Source organism: Poeciliopsis prolifica, unplaced genomic scaffold (genome assembly GCF_027474105.1).
Source record: "Poeciliopsis prolifica strain line A6 unplaced genomic scaffold, Auburn_PproV2 SCAFFOLD003, whole genome shotgun sequence".
In the NCBI taxonomy this organism is placed as follows: domain Eukaryota; kingdom Metazoa; phylum Chordata; class Actinopteri; order Cyprinodontiformes; family Poeciliidae; genus Poeciliopsis; species Poeciliopsis prolifica.
The window spans coordinates 12,536,968-12,559,168 of record NW_026562378.1 but is presented as its reverse complement, the minus strand read 5'-3'; the positions used below and the strand labels follow the sequence as shown (position 1 = coordinate 12,559,168).

The 22,201-nt window shown below is 37.7% G+C and overlaps 1 protein-coding gene across 2 annotated transcripts in view; it reads left to right on the top strand.

Annotated features, from left to right (window-relative positions):
* The window catches only part of LOC129352940 (sodium-coupled neutral amino acid transporter 3-like), a 35,916-nt gene that overhangs the window by 5,813 nt on the left and 7,902 nt on the right, over window positions 1–22,201 (top strand). Inside the window, exons 2-11 of one of the 2 annotated variants that reach the window (XM_055022155.1) lie at window positions 8,626–8,849; window positions 10,113–10,154; window positions 11,450–11,543; window positions 11,636–11,751; window positions 16,158–16,231; window positions 16,340–16,432; window positions 16,905–16,986; window positions 19,871–19,953; window positions 20,390–20,448; window positions 20,801–20,947. In XM_055022155.1, the coding sequence (XP_054878130.1) occupies window positions 8,713–8,849; window positions 10,113–10,154; window positions 11,450–11,543; window positions 11,636–11,751; window positions 16,158–16,231; window positions 16,340–16,432; window positions 16,905–16,986; window positions 19,871–19,953; window positions 20,390–20,448; window positions 20,801–20,947 (927 nt within the window). In that variant the 5' untranslated portion in view covers window positions 8,626–8,712. The remainder of the gene's footprint in view (window positions 1–8,625; window positions 8,850–10,112; window positions 10,155–11,449; window positions 11,544–11,635; window positions 11,752–16,157; window positions 16,232–16,339; window positions 16,433–16,904; window positions 16,987–19,870; window positions 19,954–20,389; window positions 20,449–20,800; window positions 20,948–22,201) is intronic. The other variant, XM_055022162.1, reaches the window with a different exon arrangement.

Here is a 22,201-nt window from a genome sequence, read left to right as displayed (position 1 = left end):
TCTCCATCCCAAAAGGTTGTTGACACAGATGTGAGAGAACAGAAACCTGTTAACCTGTCAAATGTTAGAGGCAAATCCTTATCTTCAGAAAAAAAAAAAAAAGAATTGACAAACTGGCTCTGTGGATTTCTGCCTTACTGCAGTGGGAAGTGTGTGATCATCGCTGTTGATTTATGACAAAGCATGTTGGAGAAATACATTTTATACAAAAAGAAGAAGCACATTCATTCATCATCACATTGGTTGGACGCTGTTTTCTCTTTAGGTTGTTTTTCCAAATATAGAGCTTTTCCCAGTCATTTGCGACAACTGGTTAAATGAGGAATTACATTCCAACCCAAAATATGGTTTTGAAATAAAACAAATTACCAAAGTTTTGTAGTATTTATGCAAATAAATAACCATATGTAGTGATACATCCATGTATGTGTGTGTGTGTGTGTATGTATTTAAAATAAATTGCTAAAGATTTGTGGTTTATGGATTTGTTTGCACTCTTCTCACATATTTTACAGTCCTACATCTCACTTGATTATTTCTGTACTTTCATATCTACTTGTGTTAGTCTGTCAGGTGATAAATACATGATTTATTGTTCTTCAGTGTATCTGCTCTCTGTTTATCTGCTCTGTTAAGATATTGCTTTGTGTGGATGACGTTCCTGCTCATGATGAGAGCTGACCGGAATGTAGATATTTCACGTTAGAAATATCTGCATCTTTATTGATTTGTGTTTGTTAAACACAGGCTCATATTTGATAAAACTGAATATTTTTTTTCACTCTTTGTCTTTAGTTCAAGTTTCTTTATTAACATTCCTTGGTATGATACACTTGTGTGGTTTTAGTTATGAAATCACAGTCAGTCTCATGTCTTAAATCATTCTCTTTAATAAAATTGTAGTAACCATCTCTTGCTATCTCTTCTTTATGTGGCTTTTGACTTTGAGAGTATTTCTGCTTATTTATTCATGCTTGCCGTGGTGTTCCTTACTTCAATGTGGTTGGCCCACACCTTGCACTGAAGCAGAATAGAAACGCTTCTTTAACATCTTCCACCTAGGAAAAATAATTACAATGAAAGCAGCATGTCATTCACCTGTATTCAAACTCCAAACTCTTCTCAGGAGGTATTTGCATGTAAAACATGGCCTGTCTGCATTACTTTAAAGCTGGTTAAGCATCCTTATGTGTGCAGCTCCAGTTTTGCTCTTGTCTGTGGGGTGTCAGTGTTAAGAGTTGAGCCAGAGTGACAGGAAGTGTCGTGTGCTGCTATAAATAAATCCCGTTTTCAGTGAGTCACCAATGTGCTGGTGTTCCCACGTGGGCAGTTCACGAGACAATTCATGGTGCCTCATGTATCATTCTTTTCCTGGGTTGATTGACCTCGGAGTGTTAAGATCTGTGACCCTGAAGGTGCGACACGCCACCCTGGCCTGGAGACAGAAAATCAGACACATCAAGCCTGGAGGAGAAAATCAAGAGTGTTTTTCTTGATTTAGAGTGGGGGAATACACTTCTTGGTGTAGTAAGTAGAAAGAATATCAAAGTCAAATTGAAAGGTGTCCCCCCCAGATAATTTTCTGGTTTTGCCAGATTTGCAGCAACAATTTTAAAGCCTTTGTGATAACTGTTAATTAATCTTTTACATCCCTGGAATTTCAACCCACTCTTCTTTCAGAAGTGTTTAAATTCAGACAGATTGGCATATTCTCTGGACTAAAAAGACAGTCTGAGATGGTTTTCACATCCACGCAACTCCTTTTTCTCTTTAAAATTTAAGACCTAGTTCCCTGGACACTATAAATTATTATAGTGTCCAAAGATTTATGTGCTTTCAGTCTTTTATATTATATGAATCCAAATTTATTAATAAAGTAATGAAATGTCAACTGATTGAAGTGAATATTTCTATCACTTACTCAGGACTGAATATGTAACACCAGATAATTAATTCATTTATATACTTCATATAACCACAACTTTTTACTTATATGAAATCATTTATGTTATTTTTAGCATATCTGATTTAACAAGTAAGTATTTTTTTCAGTTATAATCAAAATAATCATATTTCCATAAACAAAACACAGGACTTATGCATTATTTTATTTTCAATCAAAGAATACAACAATGCATGTCTTTTGCTTTTGTGCCTTTCATTATTATTCAAGGTGCTCATTTTTAATTTTTAAGCATAATATGCATGGAAATAAGGAATAGTTTCATCTGTTTTGACAGAATAAATACAGACATCTATTTACATTTCTTCTCTCCAGGTCAGTGGATTTATAGGGGTGTTCTTTCTCTTCCTGGTTTTGTTGGTTGTGTCATTGTAAATGCGATCCCCCTTCAGATCCTGCCAGTTTGGTGTTTTGTACATTTCACTGTTGAAAGATCTCAGTGCGCTGACAGCGTGATGTGATAACAAGATTCAGGAGAACATATGAAGCCTGCAGTGTTGGCAGCTGTTCAGATTGTTGAGATTCTGTTTCATGGGAGCTGGCTGATGAGCAAAGGAAACTAAATGAGATGAAAAAAAAAACAAGAAAAAATTGATAACAGTCTTCACCAGTTTACCTCATGGGCCGAGTTTTTATGATCGATTTTGCAAAATCAATCATCATCTCAGTGATTTTAAGGGAAACTGCTGAACTAAGACTTCAAATAAAAGTCAGTGATAATCTCTGCGAAAGTGACACTCAAATGCTCCATCTTGACATCATTACTCTGGACATTTAAACGCAATGTCAGACTGACATCCGGTATGTAACTGTAAATTCTCGCGTGAGAGTTTCATGGCAGCTAATAGGAATCCCTGAGACATGAAGCGTCTCACAGACTAAAATACAAATCTCCCAGTCAGAAGTTAATCTGTTATTCTCTCCTGCTGGCTAATCACAGTGGCAGAGGAGGCGGGGGAGAATTGAGTGATATGGGAGGACAGACCGGCAGGGAAATAGAGATGGCAAAGCAGTATTTAATCTAGCACAGTAACTAAACCAAAGCTCATTATAAGTTACCTCACAAGTTATAAACTAACTTAAAAATTCATGTTTTTGTTTTGTCCTCTCATGAAAAATAGAAAAATAAAAACAACTTTATTATGCATTTATGTGTTTTTTTTATCATGACTAATTTTTCTTAATGCATACAAAGATTTATATACTTTATGTTTTGAAATGGTTATTTTATGGCTATATTTTTGATTGCGCTGTTCCTGTTGCTACAGTAAAGCTTTTTCTCACCGTTGCGTCTATGTCATGTTTGCGTGTGCATGTGTGGCATCATACGTGTTATTATCACTGCTTAGCCTGGTGTGAAGAACCAGAACACCATAGCAGATGGCTGCTTGATGCGCTCAGAGAATGGTTACCGCTTATTTTAAGCAGCTGCCATTGTAATTACGTAGCGCATGCAACAAGCACTCAAACGCAGCTTTTTTTAAAAATATGTGGCGTGGTGCAAGGTCAAGCTTTTCTCTCCTCTGCAGCTATTTTTAAGCAGGAATGTTTGAAATGACCTGGACGGGTTTTATTCCTGATTTCCTGCCTCAGTGAGATGATCTCTAATCTGATCTGCTCCATTATCCTGAGTGTCCAAGGTCCTAAATCTGAACCCTTACGCTAAAATTTCAGCTGGTGGATTCGTTAACTGCTTGTCAGCGATAGTATGGAGAAGTGAAATCTTTAAAGCTGCGTGAAATTGCATTTTGAGAGGGACGATAAGCAAATATCTTTATGTTTTGTCTTTTATTGTTTCAGTGAATATTCAGTGAGTATTGAAGACTTACATGACACACTTCAGTAGGTATAGGATATTTAATATCAAAAGCATGGAAATAAGGTGAAGATGTGAAGATGCTGAAGTGAATGATTATTCTTATTGAACACATTTAGAATATCTTTGATATAAAAGCAATGGTAGCTCTACATATGAAATAAACAAAAGCAGATTAAGGGTCTCAGTTAAGAAAGCTTTTTCATCCTCATGTCTGCTAAAATGTCATCAAGCAGTGGCAGAAGAGGCTGTATTAGAGAGATTACTGATGATATTACATAACCTGCACACCCCCTCCACACACAAACACACAAAGCCACACATTTAATTACAGTATCAAGCTATGAATAAACAGCAAGGACAAATGAAAAAAAATAAATAAATAAGTGTAGGAGTGAGTCAGGATGAGCAGTGTTTTATAGCACAGGTGTCGCTTCAGGAATAACAATGAGAGAAGCCGCCTGGCTCCGTTTCCCTCCATGTGGGATGACGTCTCTGCAGAGCTGCTTACGTCAGAGCTGAGGCACACACACGCTGATGCTCTGAAGGAGAACTGGAGTGAACCTCGCTTCTGCTGTTGCTGACATGAAAAGCAGATTCATCTTCTCCCTCCAAGAGTCTTACAGTACAGGATTATGTCTGGGGAGTTAACATAAACATTGGGGAAAGTCGTTTTGTCCATCTGGTAATATATCCCATGTGCAGCTGTGGTGTGTGTTAGTTTATTTTATTTGGAAAAATGCATCTTGTTGGAACATTTTAACAAAGAAAAATAAACCTGAAGTGAGAGACTAAAAATCTCATAGTCAACTGAATCACATAATGGATTTTATTTTTATTTTATTTTGATTTTATTTATTTTACATCTAAGAGGATGAACTAAAAAGTGTAGAAAAACGTGATATCAGTGATCTGAGAATCAGGACTTGTTAAAAAATAAGAAGCCTTGTGTTTCCCTCTGCAGCCACACAACCATGTTTTATATGACATAGTGTCTACAAATACTGTGTCACCCTGTACTCTTCAGTTCATCCATTCAGCCAGACCCTGGTCCTTATGTGGCTGGTGCACTGGATGCCATTTGGTTTCTCGAAATATCTTATAATAATAACAAATAGTAGTTAATCCAATTAAGATTTTCTATTTGGGGATGCTGCATCCCCATCCTCTTTTATCTTTGTGCAGTTTGTCATCTCACCCTCAGTGCAGCATAATTATTTTGTACTAACTATTTATTTTGTTTGCTTTTAGTTTATTCAATGCAACTTGAAGTGTTTGTTGAACTCTTTCACACTATATATTTGTTTTCTGCATTTTAAAAGACAGTGTATTTAAATACAACATGCATAATTTGACAAAATGATCTATTCTGGTCGAAATATCAGGCAAACACTTTGTGACATCACTGACCGGATTTTTTGTAAAGTCTTTTTTTCCCTGCATTATAATTAATATGTTTTTGGCAGACGGTATTTTTCCCTTGTGGTCTTTGAGAAGGCTAAGCTCTGCCATAAATTCACATAAATATGAACAGGTTTCCCACTAATTCCCTGCACGATGACTCATTTTAACGTGGGAATCTGAGTTAGTGCAGAGATGTTAATTATTAGCCATATTAGGAACATATCTACCTCTGACAGATTTAGAAAGTTACAGAAACTCACATTTGCGCTCATTCACAAACTGCAAACACCTTCATGAATTATACCTGATTATATGGTTTCCTCAAATAATGGGATCTTGTGTCTTCTTTTCCAAGAAGACGAATGCATGTTCTTGCATTACATTGTGTCGACAAACAGTAGACAGTCCTGGATGATTGAGGTCATCAATACAACCAGACTATTGTTTCACATCACAGTGTTCATGTTCATCTCAGTACTGCCTCTTGTCTGCCCTCTTTATTTTTTTATTAAATGTCTTGTGACTTGATGGGATGCTGAGGAGGCAGTGTCATTATTTGAATCAGGTGTTCTGGAGAAGGTAAGCAGCTAAAACATGAATGACAGAGGGCTGGGACGGAGAACTAGTTCAGATCTGAGATTCAATGTGTTGGAATAGGCTAGATCTAAGTGTAATTGAATATTTTTGACAAGAATAGTTTGCGCTATTTTACAAAGTTGAATAGAGACAAATTAACTTCATATACACGTCACAAATTGTTGTTTCCTTTTCCTTTCATTTCACAACTATGTTACTCGAGTTGGCCGACAGCAATGAGGAGTCCAAGGTGGTTTTATATTTTTATAGGAAATTGCGATTGAATTAGATTGTTTGCATACATTTTTTCAACCTACTTCTGCTCTGCTTTCACTCACGACCTTCAAGCTTTCTGAATTCCCTCAAGGAATTCAAGGTTCTGACCAACAAGTGTGTTTTTACTCAGTAGTCGTGTATTCTCTTAACTGCTGAACATAATGATTGCAAAAGACACAACTCAGGCCAATCATGCCTTCTGTTAGAAGCACCAGTGGTTGGTGCCATTGAGGAGGAGCTGAGCAGCTCATCGAGTGTTGTCCGTCAATGGCTACTCCAACCTCTCTGTGATTTGTGGACCTTCTGAGTGGCAGTGCGTTGCTGTGCAGTGATTTGTCTCACAAGGCTGGTCCGGCCTCGGCCATTGCTGCCGTCAGCAGCTATGCTACAACTACCCGTGAAAGCAGTATGCTGGCATTTGCTGAATTCAAGGTGGCGTCTTTTCAATTAGGGAGTGAAATACCTTTTCAGCCTCTCGAGTGGCCAGGCGAACTACAGCCAAGGGGCCCTGGCAGCATAATGATGCCTGGCACAATAGTACCACTGTTTCCCAACCGGTTCCCAGGAAACCACACAACATGTGCCATTGTGCCCAATGCTTTGCTGCCTGGCCACGTTGCCCAGCTTACCCAGGGACACCGAGAGGTCTGTCTGTGCAGTGAAGCTCACAGTGATGTGGCGGGTAGGTTTGGAGGAACGCTAGGTGAAGACCCAGGGTGTTTCACCTCACAATGCAGTCAAGGTTTGGGGATATTTCCTCCTGGATTGAGCTACCTTGAAAAGAGTAGGCAGCGAAGCGAAATAGGCCTTAAGGAACAAAGGGCGGCAGAGTTGTTGCCAGTAATTGTTGCAGTGAGAACCCTGAACATTGTGACTGTGCTGAACCCTCCACAATAAAAGAGGAAACCAAAAGAAAAGGGACAAGCAGAGAAATGGAGGCACAAAGGCAGCTAGAACTGGTTTCTAGCTGGTCCTGACTGGTTCTTCTCTTTTTATCTCATCACTGTGGGGGGAGTTGAACCGTTTGTGTTCTTTCTCTACAGATTCCAACATGGTCACCATTATAGCCCCTGTTTACGCAGTACAGCAAAAAGAGATCATTTAGGGCCAGCCAGTCAGGGGGGATTAGTCAACGGCATCTAGGAGATACATGTCACCAAGGCCTTTCTGGGCCCCACAAGCCACTGGTCAACTAATACAACACAACAGGATACCCAGGAAATGAAGGCCTGATGCAAAGCCCAGTGTGACACACCAAGCTAAAGGCTCTATTTCCTCTAAAGGGTGACCTGTCACTTAATGTGTCAATTATTCATGGAATTTGCCAAAACAGCTATTCACTTTCTGCTCTGCATTGAAAATGTGAGTTTACTGAGTTTTGGGGGTAGTTTACGCAAACGGAAGCGTTTTATTTCTTGCAATCACTCTTTATTTTGATTTTAATTTCACCCCAAAATCTGAACACCCATTCTAGTATAATTAGTGTACAAAATAGTGACAAATGATTTGTTTTTATTTCAAACATTCATGGGCAACTTTATTAGATATCAGTTCACAATATCAGTTGCTTGATAAAACAATTTTTATCATTTTCACATTTTCAATGCAAGAGATGAGAAAAGCAGTTAAGTGACTTTGAATAAGGTTTGGTTGATTGTTTCAGACAGTCTTGTCTTGTCTGAGTATTTCAGAAATTTCTGATATAGAAGACAAAAAGCCTGTTGCAATTAATCAGCTCATCACTTGCTAAATTAAAATTAGCTTGCTAATTTCATTTTAGCAATTAGCAATTACATTTCCTTAAGAGCGATTTGTTTAATCTATTCTATTTATGGTTTCAGTTGTGTTGATTTTATTTCAGGTTTTTCTTGTTTAATTTGTTGTATATTTAAAATATCTTCAAGTTCCAGTTCTAAGTGTTCTTAAAAAAACTAAAGTGTATTGGGTAATTTTGCTTTATTATGCGACTATAAAAACATATTACTTACAAAACAACCATGTTGTTGTTAATCACAAAAATTATTGGGAAAATTTATTGTCCAGCAAAATCTGTTTTTGTGACAGACCTGGCCACCCCAATAAAAATATTCCAGGAGCGCCACTGTTTAGGAATATCAATTCTGATATCAAAACTTGAATTGGCAGCAGGCCAGAGGTGGTGGTGGTGTAATGCTGTGGGAGACATTTTCTTGATCCACTTTGAGCCCCTTAGTCCTGAGCATGGCAATGAGTTCTTTGTAGTCCAGTGGTCTCCAGTCATCACAAGATTTTCTTCAAGGAATCTTTCATCCCAGTGAATGTTTATGGTCACTGCCAGACCTCTTTTTGCTTAATTGATCTATGGAAACATTAACTTTTTGCTTCTCAAGGTTTTATTTGCTGAAGGTTTGGAGTCAATTTGTAAAATCTCTTGAATTTTTCAGAGGACTTCTTTAATGTAACATTTCAGTAATTCATTCCCTTGAGTTATATCCTTTGATGTGTCGGGAGAAGTTTTTACCTAACGTCTAATGAACTCTTTTTCATTTGCCCTTAGTGCCTGACTGTATGTCTGAAACGTTAATTGTTTGTATTTTTTTCTCTCACACAGATCCCAGGTGGAAAATCAAGACATTGGTTTCAAAGCACTTGGCATTTACACTTTTCAAAGGACAGAATATTATTTACCTGAGGAGACATGAGTGAGGACAAACCAGCTGAGACTGTGGAAAATTCCTCAGCTGAGGTGAACGCTATTCCAAATGGGAAAGGCCATGAACCTGGAGAGGAGATCACAGCATCTGCAAAAACACCTTCTGCAGAAGACTGTGAAAAGTGAGTGTTCCACATAACTGCAGTATGAACATAAAAGTCATTTTTAGGTACCTGGGTTATGCTAAATAATTTAATTGCTGGTGTTTATGGGTCAAGTGTCACATAATTTTAGAAATAAAAGTAGTTACAATGTTGTTTACTAACCAATTTCATACAAAAAATGTTTCAAAAGCATTCTAAAAATAAATCTGGTATGTTGTATTTTGTTATATATTCTTGTACTTGATATCGTCACATCGCTCTTACTTTCCTTAATTCATTAATGAATTACTTTCTTTTATTCTGGCATTTATGACAAATAGAAATAATTTTAGTAATCCTAAGTGAGTAGTAACTGAGAACATTTAGTCTAATTTTAAACCAGACATGAGGTTTGCATGTTCTCTCTCTGCATGCGTGGGTTTTCTCAGAGTGCTCCGACTTCCTCCGCAGTTCAAAAACACGATTGTTAGGTTAATTGATCTCTTTGAGTTGTCCTTAGATATGAGTGCATTTGCATGGTTGTTTATCCTGTCTGTCTCATTGTTGCCCTGTGATGGACTAATGACCTATGGTGCTTCTTTTCTCAATAAGCACTCGTGATGTGCATCAATATAAGGGAAGGCAGGTATAGACTTTGGAAGAGGTGAGACCAATAAGTCTAATTTATCACAGGGAAACACTGAATCACATGGGACAATGAGTTAGATGATGGCGTCTGCTAAAATGTATAGTTTATTGCTGTTTCATAACGATGGTTATTTCATCGTGTTTTTGTGGTGTAAAGCACTTTGAACTGCCTGGTTGCTGAAATACGATATGGAAATAGCCTTAACTTGACTTAATAAAAACAAACTAAAACAAAGCAGAGAACGGATGGAAAGAATCCTGAAAAGCAAAGAACAACAGCACTTAAACAGATGACAGTGTACCATAAAAAGAAAAACTTAGAAAACAACAAAAATCTGTCAACTACGATGGGATTTTCAGCAAAGACCCTAATGAAGCCCTGCTTGGCACAACACTTGGGCTTCAGCTGCTGACTTGCTGCACTACAATTTGTGCTTGATAATGTAATGAGATAAGTGCCCAATTATCACGTCAGGTTGTTTTTTTCTTTTTTTGCACTGTTGGTGTAATAGATGGTTCAATTAAAAGTTCCCCTCTCTGGGATAGAGATGATGATGTAGTTTTTTTTTTGTCAATGTGTTTATTATATTATGACTGTGGGTGTTGTTTTCCACTTTGTGCTCTCGTTGGGTGATGGATGACCTCTCTCTACAGTACTTGTAGGGAAACTGTAGCCAATAGCACCCAGAATGCTAGGTATGTATAAAATGATGTATCATGAGAATAGTACATTTTTGCTTTTTTTCCACAGTTTTGTGATAACTGTTGCATGTCTTTGTGGAAAAGTACTTTGTCATTTTGTCTCTTTAAACTTTTATGTACTTTCATGGGATTTTATGTGATATGGAAACACAAAGCAGTATTAAGTCATTAAGTAGAAGAAAAATTATTCTGAATTGACCCCCATTGCTTTACTTTACTGCCAAAAAAATGAAATGCAGTCCAATGAGTTGCCTTCATAGGTTTCTTAATTAGTAAGAAACCTACTTACTAATTAAGTACTTTTAATTTAAAGTAATTAAAAATACAGCTGCTTTGTGGAGGCCTCTGAATTTTGTGAATATTAGTGAACAAAGCATCATAAACACCAAGGAACATGGCAGACACGACGAGAACTATGATGTTGTAGAGAGATTTGCAGGGTGGGATTCTAAAATAATGCCACAAACTTTGAAAATCTGAGAGTATTCTGTGATCTATCAAAGAAAATAAGTGGATGTTCCAACTACAGTCTGCCTCAGGTTTTAGTTACTGCAGACATGTGAAGGAACGTGCGCTGAACAGATGAGCCCAAAATGTAAAATCCTATGGTGATTGTGACTGGAAACAGAAAGCGTTCCTGTCAGATTCTGCAAAACACTTGAGTCAAGGGCAGAAGTTCCTCTACCATCCAGATCAACCAGAGTAAAACATATTAGCTTTTAGCACAATCATGTCTGAATGGCCTAGTAAAAGTCCAGACCTAAGTCTAATGTAGGATGTCTCATGATATGAAAATTCACAGATCCTCTCTATCTTATAAGGCTGAACCAAAGGTACAGTATTTTGAAAAAAATAAATAAATAAAGAATAGATTAAGATTTCAATCTCCAGGTGTGCAAACTTTATGAACATATTTGCAAAACCCTTGTAGCTTTAATCTCAGTGAAAGATAATTTTACAAAATTGAAAACCATAAACAAATTTTTCTCCACCTGATAATTATGAGATAATTTGGTTTTGTCTATCATGTGCAATCCCAGTAAAATCCCCTCTTTCTTGTGACGTGGAAAAGTTCAAGGGATGTGAAAAGTTTTGCATGATGGTACCAACACAGATGTGTCGAAAGATTACCCAAAACCTGTGATCTATCAAAGAAAGATTATTAACTGTTCAGTTAATAAATAAGCCATAAAAATTCCCCCCAAAAAGAAGAGATGGCTTTTGAATGGTTTTTGCAAACCTGTGTTTGCAGTATGCGCCATATTCTTACAGCAGTCTCCAATCGTTAGTCCTCACAGAACTGAAAACACAGAAGCCAGCCTCCCGGAGAGCCAGGAGTTCTTATCAGGCGCAGAGAATAAGAAAACAACGCGCTTCACCGATGTAAGTTAACACACATCTCAGCCTCGGCATGATCATACCCCTCACTCAAAGATGTTTGCGCAAATGCAACTCGCCCCTGTTCTACTTTGCAGTTTGAAGGGAAAACCTCCTTTGGGATGTCCGTCTTCAACCTGGGCAATGCCATCATGGGAAGTGGAATTTTAGGACTTGCATACGCCATGGCCAACACAGGGGTCGTCCTGTTTCTGTAAGTCACGCATTAATGATAATGATGATGATGCATTAAAACCCTAATTGGATTGGAATTACTTTCTGCAGCTACACTTGCTGAATTACAGCTCCCAGAACTCTGATTTATTTTCGACCCTCTGAGGGTTTTGCGGTGTGAGTTTGTGCCAGACATAAATAGCTTCTAAATGCAATGTAATCACCTTGTATTAACCCTCTAGCAGACCTTGTTAATGACAAAGAAACTAGTGATACTGGGTACATTTGATACTTAAGTAGAATTAAAGCCAACAATAATTTATTCATCTCATAAAGCCAGTGATTGCAGTCAAAGGTGTAGAAAATAATGAGTTTTAATATGTTCCTCTTTGATTGATTCTCTGCTTTGAGTCAGTCTGTGTGCATAATGAATTAGCAGCATAACATTTAAAAGTCTCCACCGTAGCAGGCTGGTGCAACAGATTCATGACTTTGGGGCTTTTGACCTTTAAGGAACGTGCCTCACCAGCAGCATTTAAAATAGTTTTTTTCTTGTAGCATTTCAGTTTTATTCTGTGACATGAGGAGAGAAATGTCACAAGCATTCTAGTTTGCTTGTTTTCTTGCAGACTGTTGGCTTTTAGTGTGCTTTTTTTCCTGCTTTTGATGCCTACTAACTGATAACACAACAAATAGCCAAATGGTATTTACATGCTGATCAGTGTAGATCAGGGGTGTCAACATCCAGTCCTCGAGGGCCAGTGTCCTCTGCTGCACCACACCTGAATAGAATAATAGGTCACTAGCAAGGCTCTGGAGAACAAGGAGGAGGTAATTAAGCCATTTCACTCCAGTGTTTTGTACCTGTGGCACATCTAAAAACTGCAGGACAGCGGCCCTGGAGGACTGGAGTTTGACACCCCTGGTGTAGATGTTCAGGAAGGTCACACTCCTGTTGATTTCTTGGATTTTTTTCGGGTTACTCCATGTTCCTCCCACATCCCAAAAACCGTTCATGTTAGTCTATTTTCTGTTTGTAATAGTGAAGCTAAACACAAAGTTCCAGCTACGTTTTGAATGTTTTTTGACTCAAGATTGGTAGAAGTATGTTTTTTTTTTTGTTGTTTATTTGTAAAAAACTGAATATGGATGAGGGGAGCGCACTTTTTTTGTTATTCCAGATTCACTTCTCCTTCGGAGAAAATTACAGGCATGTTTAATATTCAGAAACTCAATCCTGAAGGATGTAATTTGCCTTCTTCTTCAAGGCAGTATTGTGAAGAGGATTTCCCCTCGTGGCAGAAAAAGCTCCTTATTTTGATCTGTGTAGTGTGACTGATGTTTTTCTGGATGCTAACTCTCTGTCACCGAACGGCAGTACTTCTGACATTAGGCTAGACAGAAGCTGAAAATAATCCCCTAGTCATCTGGGCTACATTATATATTAATATGGTCACGTGTTAATCAGTAGTACGTGACTCCGTGCAGCAGATAACGTGCACTTGTCTATCCTGTTTCCGATGAAAGGCTGTGTATTTGTGTTTATATAGGATCTTATTTTGAACAATAGAGTAGCCGCTGAGAGGAACAAGCAACAAGTGTGACATATTTGGCAGATTTTCTGTGTTTCTCATTTGACAGCAGGCGTGAGACTGCCTCTTTCCTTCTGAACCCCAGGGCTGCCCTCCTAAAACAGTCAGAGGAACAAAATAAAATATCAGCTTAAAAAATCTTATAAAGTTAAAGAGAGAGGGATTTTGACCATTTTTTATAGGATTTACATCTAAAGAATTGATTGGCACGGAACTGTTTCTGTGACAATGTGACATGTTTTGAATAATAATAATGACCTTTGTCAAAATGGGTCCACAACATCACATTCATTCATTATTTCTATTTTTATTTTTAGTCCCAGGATTGTATTAAAATCTCAAGCATTTTAGTAAATTCCTGATGTCATGAACTTGAGAGTTTTACTGTTAAAAAGCTCTTTCAGAGATTCATTTCGAGCTGTAGTTTCTGTTTTTATGAGAAATAAAGATGCCCTCTTTCGCACTTATCATTGATATGATGTCAAAGCATGTTACTCCAGATAACAATGCGCTCGGCATGTTACACCTGAACCACCTTTAGCGTCCAAACAATTTCTGTAAAGGTTTTTATGGCAGAGTGGGCTCTGGAGAGCCTCTTCCTCCCTCGGTCAAGTCCCATGTTTTTCGTTATGACTAAATCCATTAACAATGGCTCTGATATGTCGTGTGCAAATCTACATTGGGTTGTTTATTTTTTGCATCAGAAGAAAAAAATGCAAATCCATTTCACAAAATTTGATCAACAAAAGCAGTTTTCCTTTATCTCTTGCATCAATTTTAAATAACTTTTTGAATAACATAAGAAATGGTAGCATCTTCAGTTCATTATAAAGTGGGATTGGAATAATGTCCCAAATTAATCTTAAAGTTGCACTTTCTCTTTTGTGTGGTTTTAATTACAAATATTAATAAGATTTTATGCAATTATTAACTTAAAGTCATTAAAAATACCGCACCCCCTCACACACAAGTGACTATTAATAATGTATTTTAAGAACAGGGAAGCAGTCATGGTTTTAATATGCTAAAACAGAAACAAATTGATTTGGAATGAATCGTTTAAATTGGCTCCACTATCTTATCGGCACAATTAAAACTCAGTAACAGCATCCATACCAAAATGTCCTGCTACCCTTGTAACTCCTGGTAAACTGAACAAAGCGACAAGATTTTGTTTCCAATCAAACTGAAATTTGTCAGATTTCAATCTCCAGGCATCCTTACAATACATCACTCACTTTAGTCTTTTGTCCCTTACTTGAACAAACATTTGCAGTGTTCAAGTATTTGTAGCACCTTTTTTCAGCTGATAATTACTTATATTTAATACACGAGTCTCCTTTCTTTGAGATTTCTTCTGTGGGTGCAGTTTGGGGCAGCGGTCCTGGTTCCGAGTCGGAATGCTGTGGGGTGGAATTTCAGCGAGTCGGGCAACAGAGACCCAAGTGTGTCAGTCTGTCTGAGTGTCAGCAGATCCGTCTTCCCACTTCTACTTGACTGATTGACTTCAAACCCCCAAGTCAGCTAAGCTTTCTCCCACATGGTTTGTAGAAAAAAAAAGTTGTTTCCCGGCCAAGAGTTGAAGTCGCAGTGAAAGACTGAACTGCCTGGCCTTTGGAAAGGGAGCGCGGAATTGAGAGAGTGTTTGTGTGGGAGTGAAAGTTAATGTTGCCAGTAGTAAAAAACAAAAGACAAAACAGTAAATAGTTGGAATGAGGTGAACTAGGTCAAAGAATGCCAGTGGATCAGGGAACCATTCATGAAACCCCCGCATGCCAGGGGTTTATCCCAAGAGTTAATTCCAAATTCTCTCCTAAAGATTTCGCTCTAAATCACAAAAAGAATCAATTCTGGTCACTCATTCAAATGGTGCCTTATTGAAAATAGAGGTGATCAATCTTCTTCATACTACATGTATTTTTATAACAGTGTCTTTTTAAGATGGTCATTAATGCAGTCTGAGATTATTTTATATTTGCATCAGAATGCAGAAAATTAATATAGCATTGAAATAATTTATTTGATTAATTGTCATATTATTGAAATACGGTAACCGACAACTAATTTAGTCATCAATTAAAATAATCAACAGTTCACTACGTTGTATTGATGTTACAAGTTTCTTATTAGCTGGAGATTCATCCTTTGCTACAGATGATCCAGCATCACTGAAGGAATGCTATGATGCCAAGTTTTATGGAATAAAATGTTTATTTCCTAATTTTAAAAGAAATTATTTATTTGTATATTTTAATGTATTTCTAATATTGTATATTAAAAGGCCTCAGTGGTTAATGAAGAATCTGCTAACCCCGAGTTTTTGTCCGATTAAAGTAATTGATAGATTTAATTGGCAAACATTTCGTCAATAATTGCAAAACCACTGGTTATGACCAAGTAAAGAGAGGATTGCATTCTCTGCCTCAGGGAACAGCTGAAAAGGGAAGTGAAGTCTTATTGTGACGAGTGTATTTTCCCATGTCGGCTGAGTAACAGAAAGAAAGACGTTCTTCTCTTTTGTGTGTTTCTTCTGTCCTTTAAGAGCCCAGCTGGTGTGTTTGTGTGTTGGTGACAGAGGCCAGAGAGGCTTGCAGGGTGACCTCTGTGAATCAGCTGGACCAACAGTCTGGTGTGAAGGAGAGCCGCAGGGTTTTCTCGTACAATCTATATGAAACACACTATGCCTGAACTGCAGCTGTTTAAATAACCTGCAGTGAATCATATAGTGAATCAAATATTCAGCAGGAAGGTATTTTATTATATTTAGATGCAGTCCCACGTCTTAGCTGTAAGTGTTAATTTTGAAGTTTTGTTGATGTGGTGCTAATCTCGATCTGTTGTCTGATGGTTTCAGGTTGCTCCTCACAGTGGTTGCAGTTCTTTCGTCATATTCAATCCATTTACTGCTAAAGTCATCTGGTATTGTAGGTATGTAAGCATGTAATCTGATGTAAATGAATCACAAACTTAGTTATATTTAACATTTTTTTTAGCTGTGGTTGTAACGCAGTCTCTTTTCTTCTGTTTGTGGTTCAGGTATTCGCGCGTATGAGCAGCTCGGCTACAGGGCCTTCGGGACTCCGGGAAAGATGGCTGCAGGGATTGCCATCACGCTCCAGAACATTGGAGGTGAGGTCCCTCACTGCTATTCACCAGGCTTTTATAGAAGAACAGCTCTCTTTAAAAAAAATATCCAGACTTTCTTGTGATGATTTAAAATGGTGAGCTCTGAATCATCCAGGCTTAAACGGCTCTTAAGCTCCGAAGATAAACTTTTGTTATCTCTTTAGGGGTTTTATTGGTAGCCTGTCACACACACAAGTTGTCCCTTATTTTTGTGGTTGATTGTATAAGAAACAGGCAATACATTTTTACTGAAATACCATAAGATTTTAGCAACAGTAAGTTACATCCATGCATGCTGTAGAAGACAAACAGGGCCACAGAAAAAACTCAAAAAGATGTTTAGTAAGTATGAAAACTTTGCTTTAGATAATTCAAAGCTTAATTATTCATCACAATTTCTGTCTCAAAAAATTTAGACTGCAATCTCCTGTTTGTTTCAACAGGTACTATAACTTTGTCTCTTTTTGATCCACAGCAATGTCCAGTTATCTTTATATAGTCAAGTATGAGTTCCCTTTGGTAATCCAGGCATTTCTGAAGGTGGACGTGCCTGCAGGGTGAGTGGCTGGCACATGATTTATTTGATCTAAAATAAATATATAAAATGCAAATTGTGAGCAATTCTGCTGATAGAACATGCATTTAATTAGCATTTAATTCCCTACATTTTTTTACCCACATTTTGTTAAGAGAGATTTTAAGTTGTAGACCAACACAGAGAAGCAGAAGGAAAATGCTCCATGCTTTTCATCTTTTTGCTACACTTAGGTTTGGTGGGCATTATGATTCATCTCTCCCAATCTAGAGATGTAAATGTTTTCCTATTTGCCTTTGCAAAATACCTCAAGCTCAGCCAGATCAATTAGAAAAAATATGGCAACATTGGCTTTAATATCATGCAACATAATTACAATTAAATTAACGCCTGGCCTTTGATTGGGCATAGAATGTCATCGTGATATGTGGATATGACCAACAGACATTGCCAAGAAATATTTAAAAACTGATAAATGTTTAGAATGTTTTTAGCTAACTTTTATTTATTATTCAATAATAATTACATTTACTTTGCATAAATGCTGATTTAATTTAAAAATTACTTTTTTAATTATAAATTAAATTCATAATTAAATGTATTTTTAGATTTTTTTTGTTTGCTTTTTCATTTTTCCCCTCATCTTCCATCCAACTTTCTAAGGCCCTACGTAGCACCCTCTGGCAAGTTTTTATATCGAAACCCTCTGAAAAAACATGGATTATTGCTCTACTCCACAGTAATGTGCTACTTTGTGTCGGATTCTTAAATGAAATAAAACCCATCAATATTTGTGGCTGTAATGTGACAAAATATAAAAGTCCAAAGTGTGTGAATACATCTGCAGGGCACTGTATTTCAAATCTATCATTGATTAAAATCTTAATCAGTTATTCTCACACTTTACGTGCAAATAAAAGACATTAAGGCAGGAAAAGCCCATCTTTGAATCACACTTAATGATGAAAGAGCAAAAGGAAGTGAGTCATCCCATCAGCTCCCTGCGGGACCAGACAGAGGTTTAATTGTAGACCGAAGAATCCTTCCGAGCCGTGCCAGTTGTTGGGCCCGCCGGGTGCCACGCTTGGAGCAGCTGGTGTGAGAACAGCTGTGATTGTGACCCCAGAGAGGTGGGGTGAGTTAGGGTGGGATGAGTTAGGGGGGGGGCATGTCCGATGAGACATCAAAACGCGGCAAGACTCTGCAGCTGAAAATGTAAACTGTGGGATATCACTGCTTACTGCAGGTGGCCTAGGAGACAAACAAAAACCGCTCTCATGCATGCAATTCATTATGAATTTTGCTCCAGTTATGGAGAATCTGAGGATGGTTACACAACCCTGTGCTAAGTGGGTCAAGAGTTTCTTGGAAGTTTTTGGGTAAACATTTTTGTGTCTTGTGGACTGTAGTAGGAGTGACAACATGCACACATCGCGTTCAACCTGTTATCACTGTGTAGCTGTGGGCCACGGTCAACAATCATTGTTTATCAGAAATAACAAACCAGGTCGCCCTGGCGGCATCTCATCCCGCCAGAGTGTGTGGGCTTGTTTCATTTAATTTCATAGGAGTGGGCTAAAAAAAAGCATAAACATCTAAAATTCAGCGTGATTCTGAAACAGAAAACAAGCAGGTAGATAGGACATTGTTGAATAGCGTTCGTATTTAGGAAAAAATAGCTTTCTTCAAAATCCAGTGTTTATATGGTGTTGCTTCTCCCTTGTGAATTCTTTGCAGTGAAAAAAATACACTATATTTATTTCATAATAAATGGCCAAATCATTGTTAATGTATATTATTGACTCTTCAGCTCCTTAAAGTAGTGTGGACTCTAAAACACAGATTTTTAGATTTCCCTATCATTTTTACATGAGGTAGCATCATCATTACTTTAAAAATTGAGTGTGTTGCAACAGATGCTGCATGTTGTGGGGGTTCCCACCTGACAGAGGGCAATAAATTAATCCCCCCCGCTGTGCAGCTCTAAAAATAAACCTCTGAGCTTTTTTTCCTAGACAGACACAGCCTTGTGATTATAACATGTCGATGATGGCCTCATGGGATTCTGTCATGAGTTTCACACTAATCTCTTCCAATATTGTCATATCAAATAAATAGGAGGATGGAATGTTATTTGTATATTTAAAAAAATATATAAACCAAGTTAACTTTTCCCCTATAGTCAGTTCAAAGAATATTTTCATAATTTCATTTGCAAATGTTTGTGACATTAGAAAACAATTGATAAGGTGAAAAATAAAATCAACCCAGACAAGTTAATAGCAGAAAAATGCTGTTATGGCAGCCATTTATTACAGTTTGAAAAAATACTTTAAAGTGGGAAACAAATGATCAATTTAAATCTTGAATATCTATTCTATTGTTCAGATTCCTTTTTGTCTGAAGAATTTACAACCTGTGAAATATGAGCCAAAAAATTTGAAAGTTTGGATTATTTTCCTTTATTAATGTGTGATCTTATGCTAATGTGGGTGATGTATTCATGTTGGATATTAAAATGTGTTTGAAAATCCCAATCAATCTTAATGATTTAAAGGCCTAAATAAATTCTTTGAATAACTTAAACTCCCCTACATCACATTCAGACTCCGTCTCTCTGAGCAGCAAGTTAGCTTTTGTTTTTGTCTACTTTGAACATATTTAAATTCAACCCAGTGTGGTTTGATTTGTATTAATTTCTCCTCAGCTGTGAATTTAACAACTTGGCGCATTAATAACTCCTAAAACTCCAAATGTCTTATTTCTCCTGCACTTGTGGTTAGCTGTTGACTTGCTTTCATTTATCTAGCACAGTACAAAACTTTAACATACGTGAGACTGAGAGGAGTCTTTATAGTTGTTTCAAATCAATACCATAATTGTTGTGTCTGTCTGCTTCTCTACAGTGAATGGTACCTGAATGGAAACTATCTGGTCATTATCGTCTCTGTGGCAGTGATATTACCACTGGCTCTGATGAAACAACTAGGTGAGTGTGTCATTTTATGGCTTTTATAAGAGGAAACCAATTTTATCTGTACGCCTGTAAGAGCTAATGTTGCACCCATAGCATTTTATTAAAGAAAAAATGGGAAAAATTCAGATTGGAAATTGAGCAAACAGGCACATAATTACAGTCTTTTGTCGGCAGTTTGTGTCCTGTTGACAGACAAAATTACATAAACATGAATGATTTCCCAGCTATTTTATTCTAATCTCAACTTCCTGGCATAATGGCTCAAGTCACTGCTTGCTAAAAGTCTCACAATAATAGATCAAAGTTTGTGGTTATAATGTAAAAAAAATTAAATAAAAATATATTCAACACTTTATGTAACTTATTATGACACAAACTTTAGGTCTTGTTGATCATCGCCATGTACTCTGTAATGATATTAAATGCTGATAAAGTGTTTATTTTTCAGGATACTTGGGATACACCAGTGGATTTTCTCTGAGCTGCATGGTGTTCTTCCTCGTTTCTGTGAGTCCTCTGGTCATGAACTACACATATGTGTAGAGCACATGTCACATGTTGTCTCCCACTCCCAGGTTGTGTCATGCTGACCGGATGTTCTGGGATCTTCCCACCCTCTATTTCCCTTTAGTATTTCCTACCTACCGCTATGGACTAATGTTTGCATGCCGCAGTCCCTGGCAATGTTTCCTTCTCTGACCTAGTTTTGGCTTTGTGAGCTGTAATCCACTCGCTGCCTTCCCTCTCTCTCTTTTTTGTTGGCTTTCTCTCATTGACATATTTCCAGCCTGTCCCAATATTAACCGTCTCACTGCTTTTTGGTTTGCTGCAACACCAAGTGTCTCTGCACTCTGCACAGGTCATCTACAAGAAGTTCAACCTCCCTTGTCCGTTTGTGGACTTTGCTCATAACAGCACTGTGAGCGTGATGAATGTCACTGTCAACGACCCCGGTGGGGAGGTCAATCCGGCCTGCATTCCCAAGATGGCCAACCTCAATACGCAAGTATGTGTCTGCATGTCGCTTTCTATGAAGCTGCAAGTTCACCTGCACTGCTATGGGCACTGAAAGCCACCCACTGATGTCATAGTCATTAGCATGTCGCCTATCCCTTCTCACAATCAAAGCATGGGAATCCTGGTTTGAAACAGATCAGAACCTGCTGCAAACCTGTGTAACTTTATGACCGATGCAGGGCCCAAAGACAGAATGAACCCCTGAACTGCCTCTAGGTCAGTTTGCCTCCAAGCCAATTTGTACCCCCATGATGGGTTGCCATTTGAAATCTTGTAGCCTGCTGCTTAGGGCCAGGTTTTTTCTTTATCTTTTTGTATTTACTCAAGTTATCTTTAGCCATTATTAATATTTATTTGACCATTGGAAACATTTATGTGTGACAGAAATATTGAGGGAAGCATTTTGAGTAATCTTGAAAAATGTCCACACTTTGCACGTAATTGCTATGGTCTAAACACTTTCTATTGCATCTTTTTACCACTGATCATGGTTTTGATCCTTGTGTCAGTCGACCCCTGCTGCTGGATATTATTTAAGAAACTTGCAAAACATTTCCTGACATTAAACTAACAGAAAATTGTAGAACATTGCTTTTAATTGTCCATTACTTAGAGAAAGTTCTTAACCTATGAAGTGTGCTATGGTGGACAGAAAAGAGCAAAACTACAAGGGTACAAAATGGCAAGCGGGCAAAAAGACCAGAAATCATTTGGAGTTTGAAATAGTGCAGAAATGACTAAAGCATGTGATTTACATAGAGAAACCATCAAATTAGGACATATCAGGACTAACAATTGAGATGGAAAAATATTGGACTCTTTTCTAAGTTCCTTTTGGTTTTTAAAATCCTTTCTTGACATATAATCTTGGATGACTCTTCATTATAGTCTGATCAGTCTGAACCTAATGGGATAATTTTATTGAGCAGTTTTACTTTTCAGAGCAGCAGCCAATATTCTCTCATTGTTCCAGATTTTTCCTAAAACCCTATAAACATTTTGTCAGCATCCCCATACTTTTTCTCACTCAACTATGACCAATCCCAGCTGGTTAGCAGCTTACAAGGCACCAAGGCATTTTTAAATAGGCTAAAGCTGTTCTGCTGCCAGGCCCGAGTTAATCACAAGAAACAATTAGCTCTCTGTGATGTGTCAGAGGGAGCAATGGGCAATGCAGCGAGAAGTTGGTGGTAAGACGGCGGGGATAGCGCTGCTGTATCTATGGTGACCTGTTGGGGTTCAT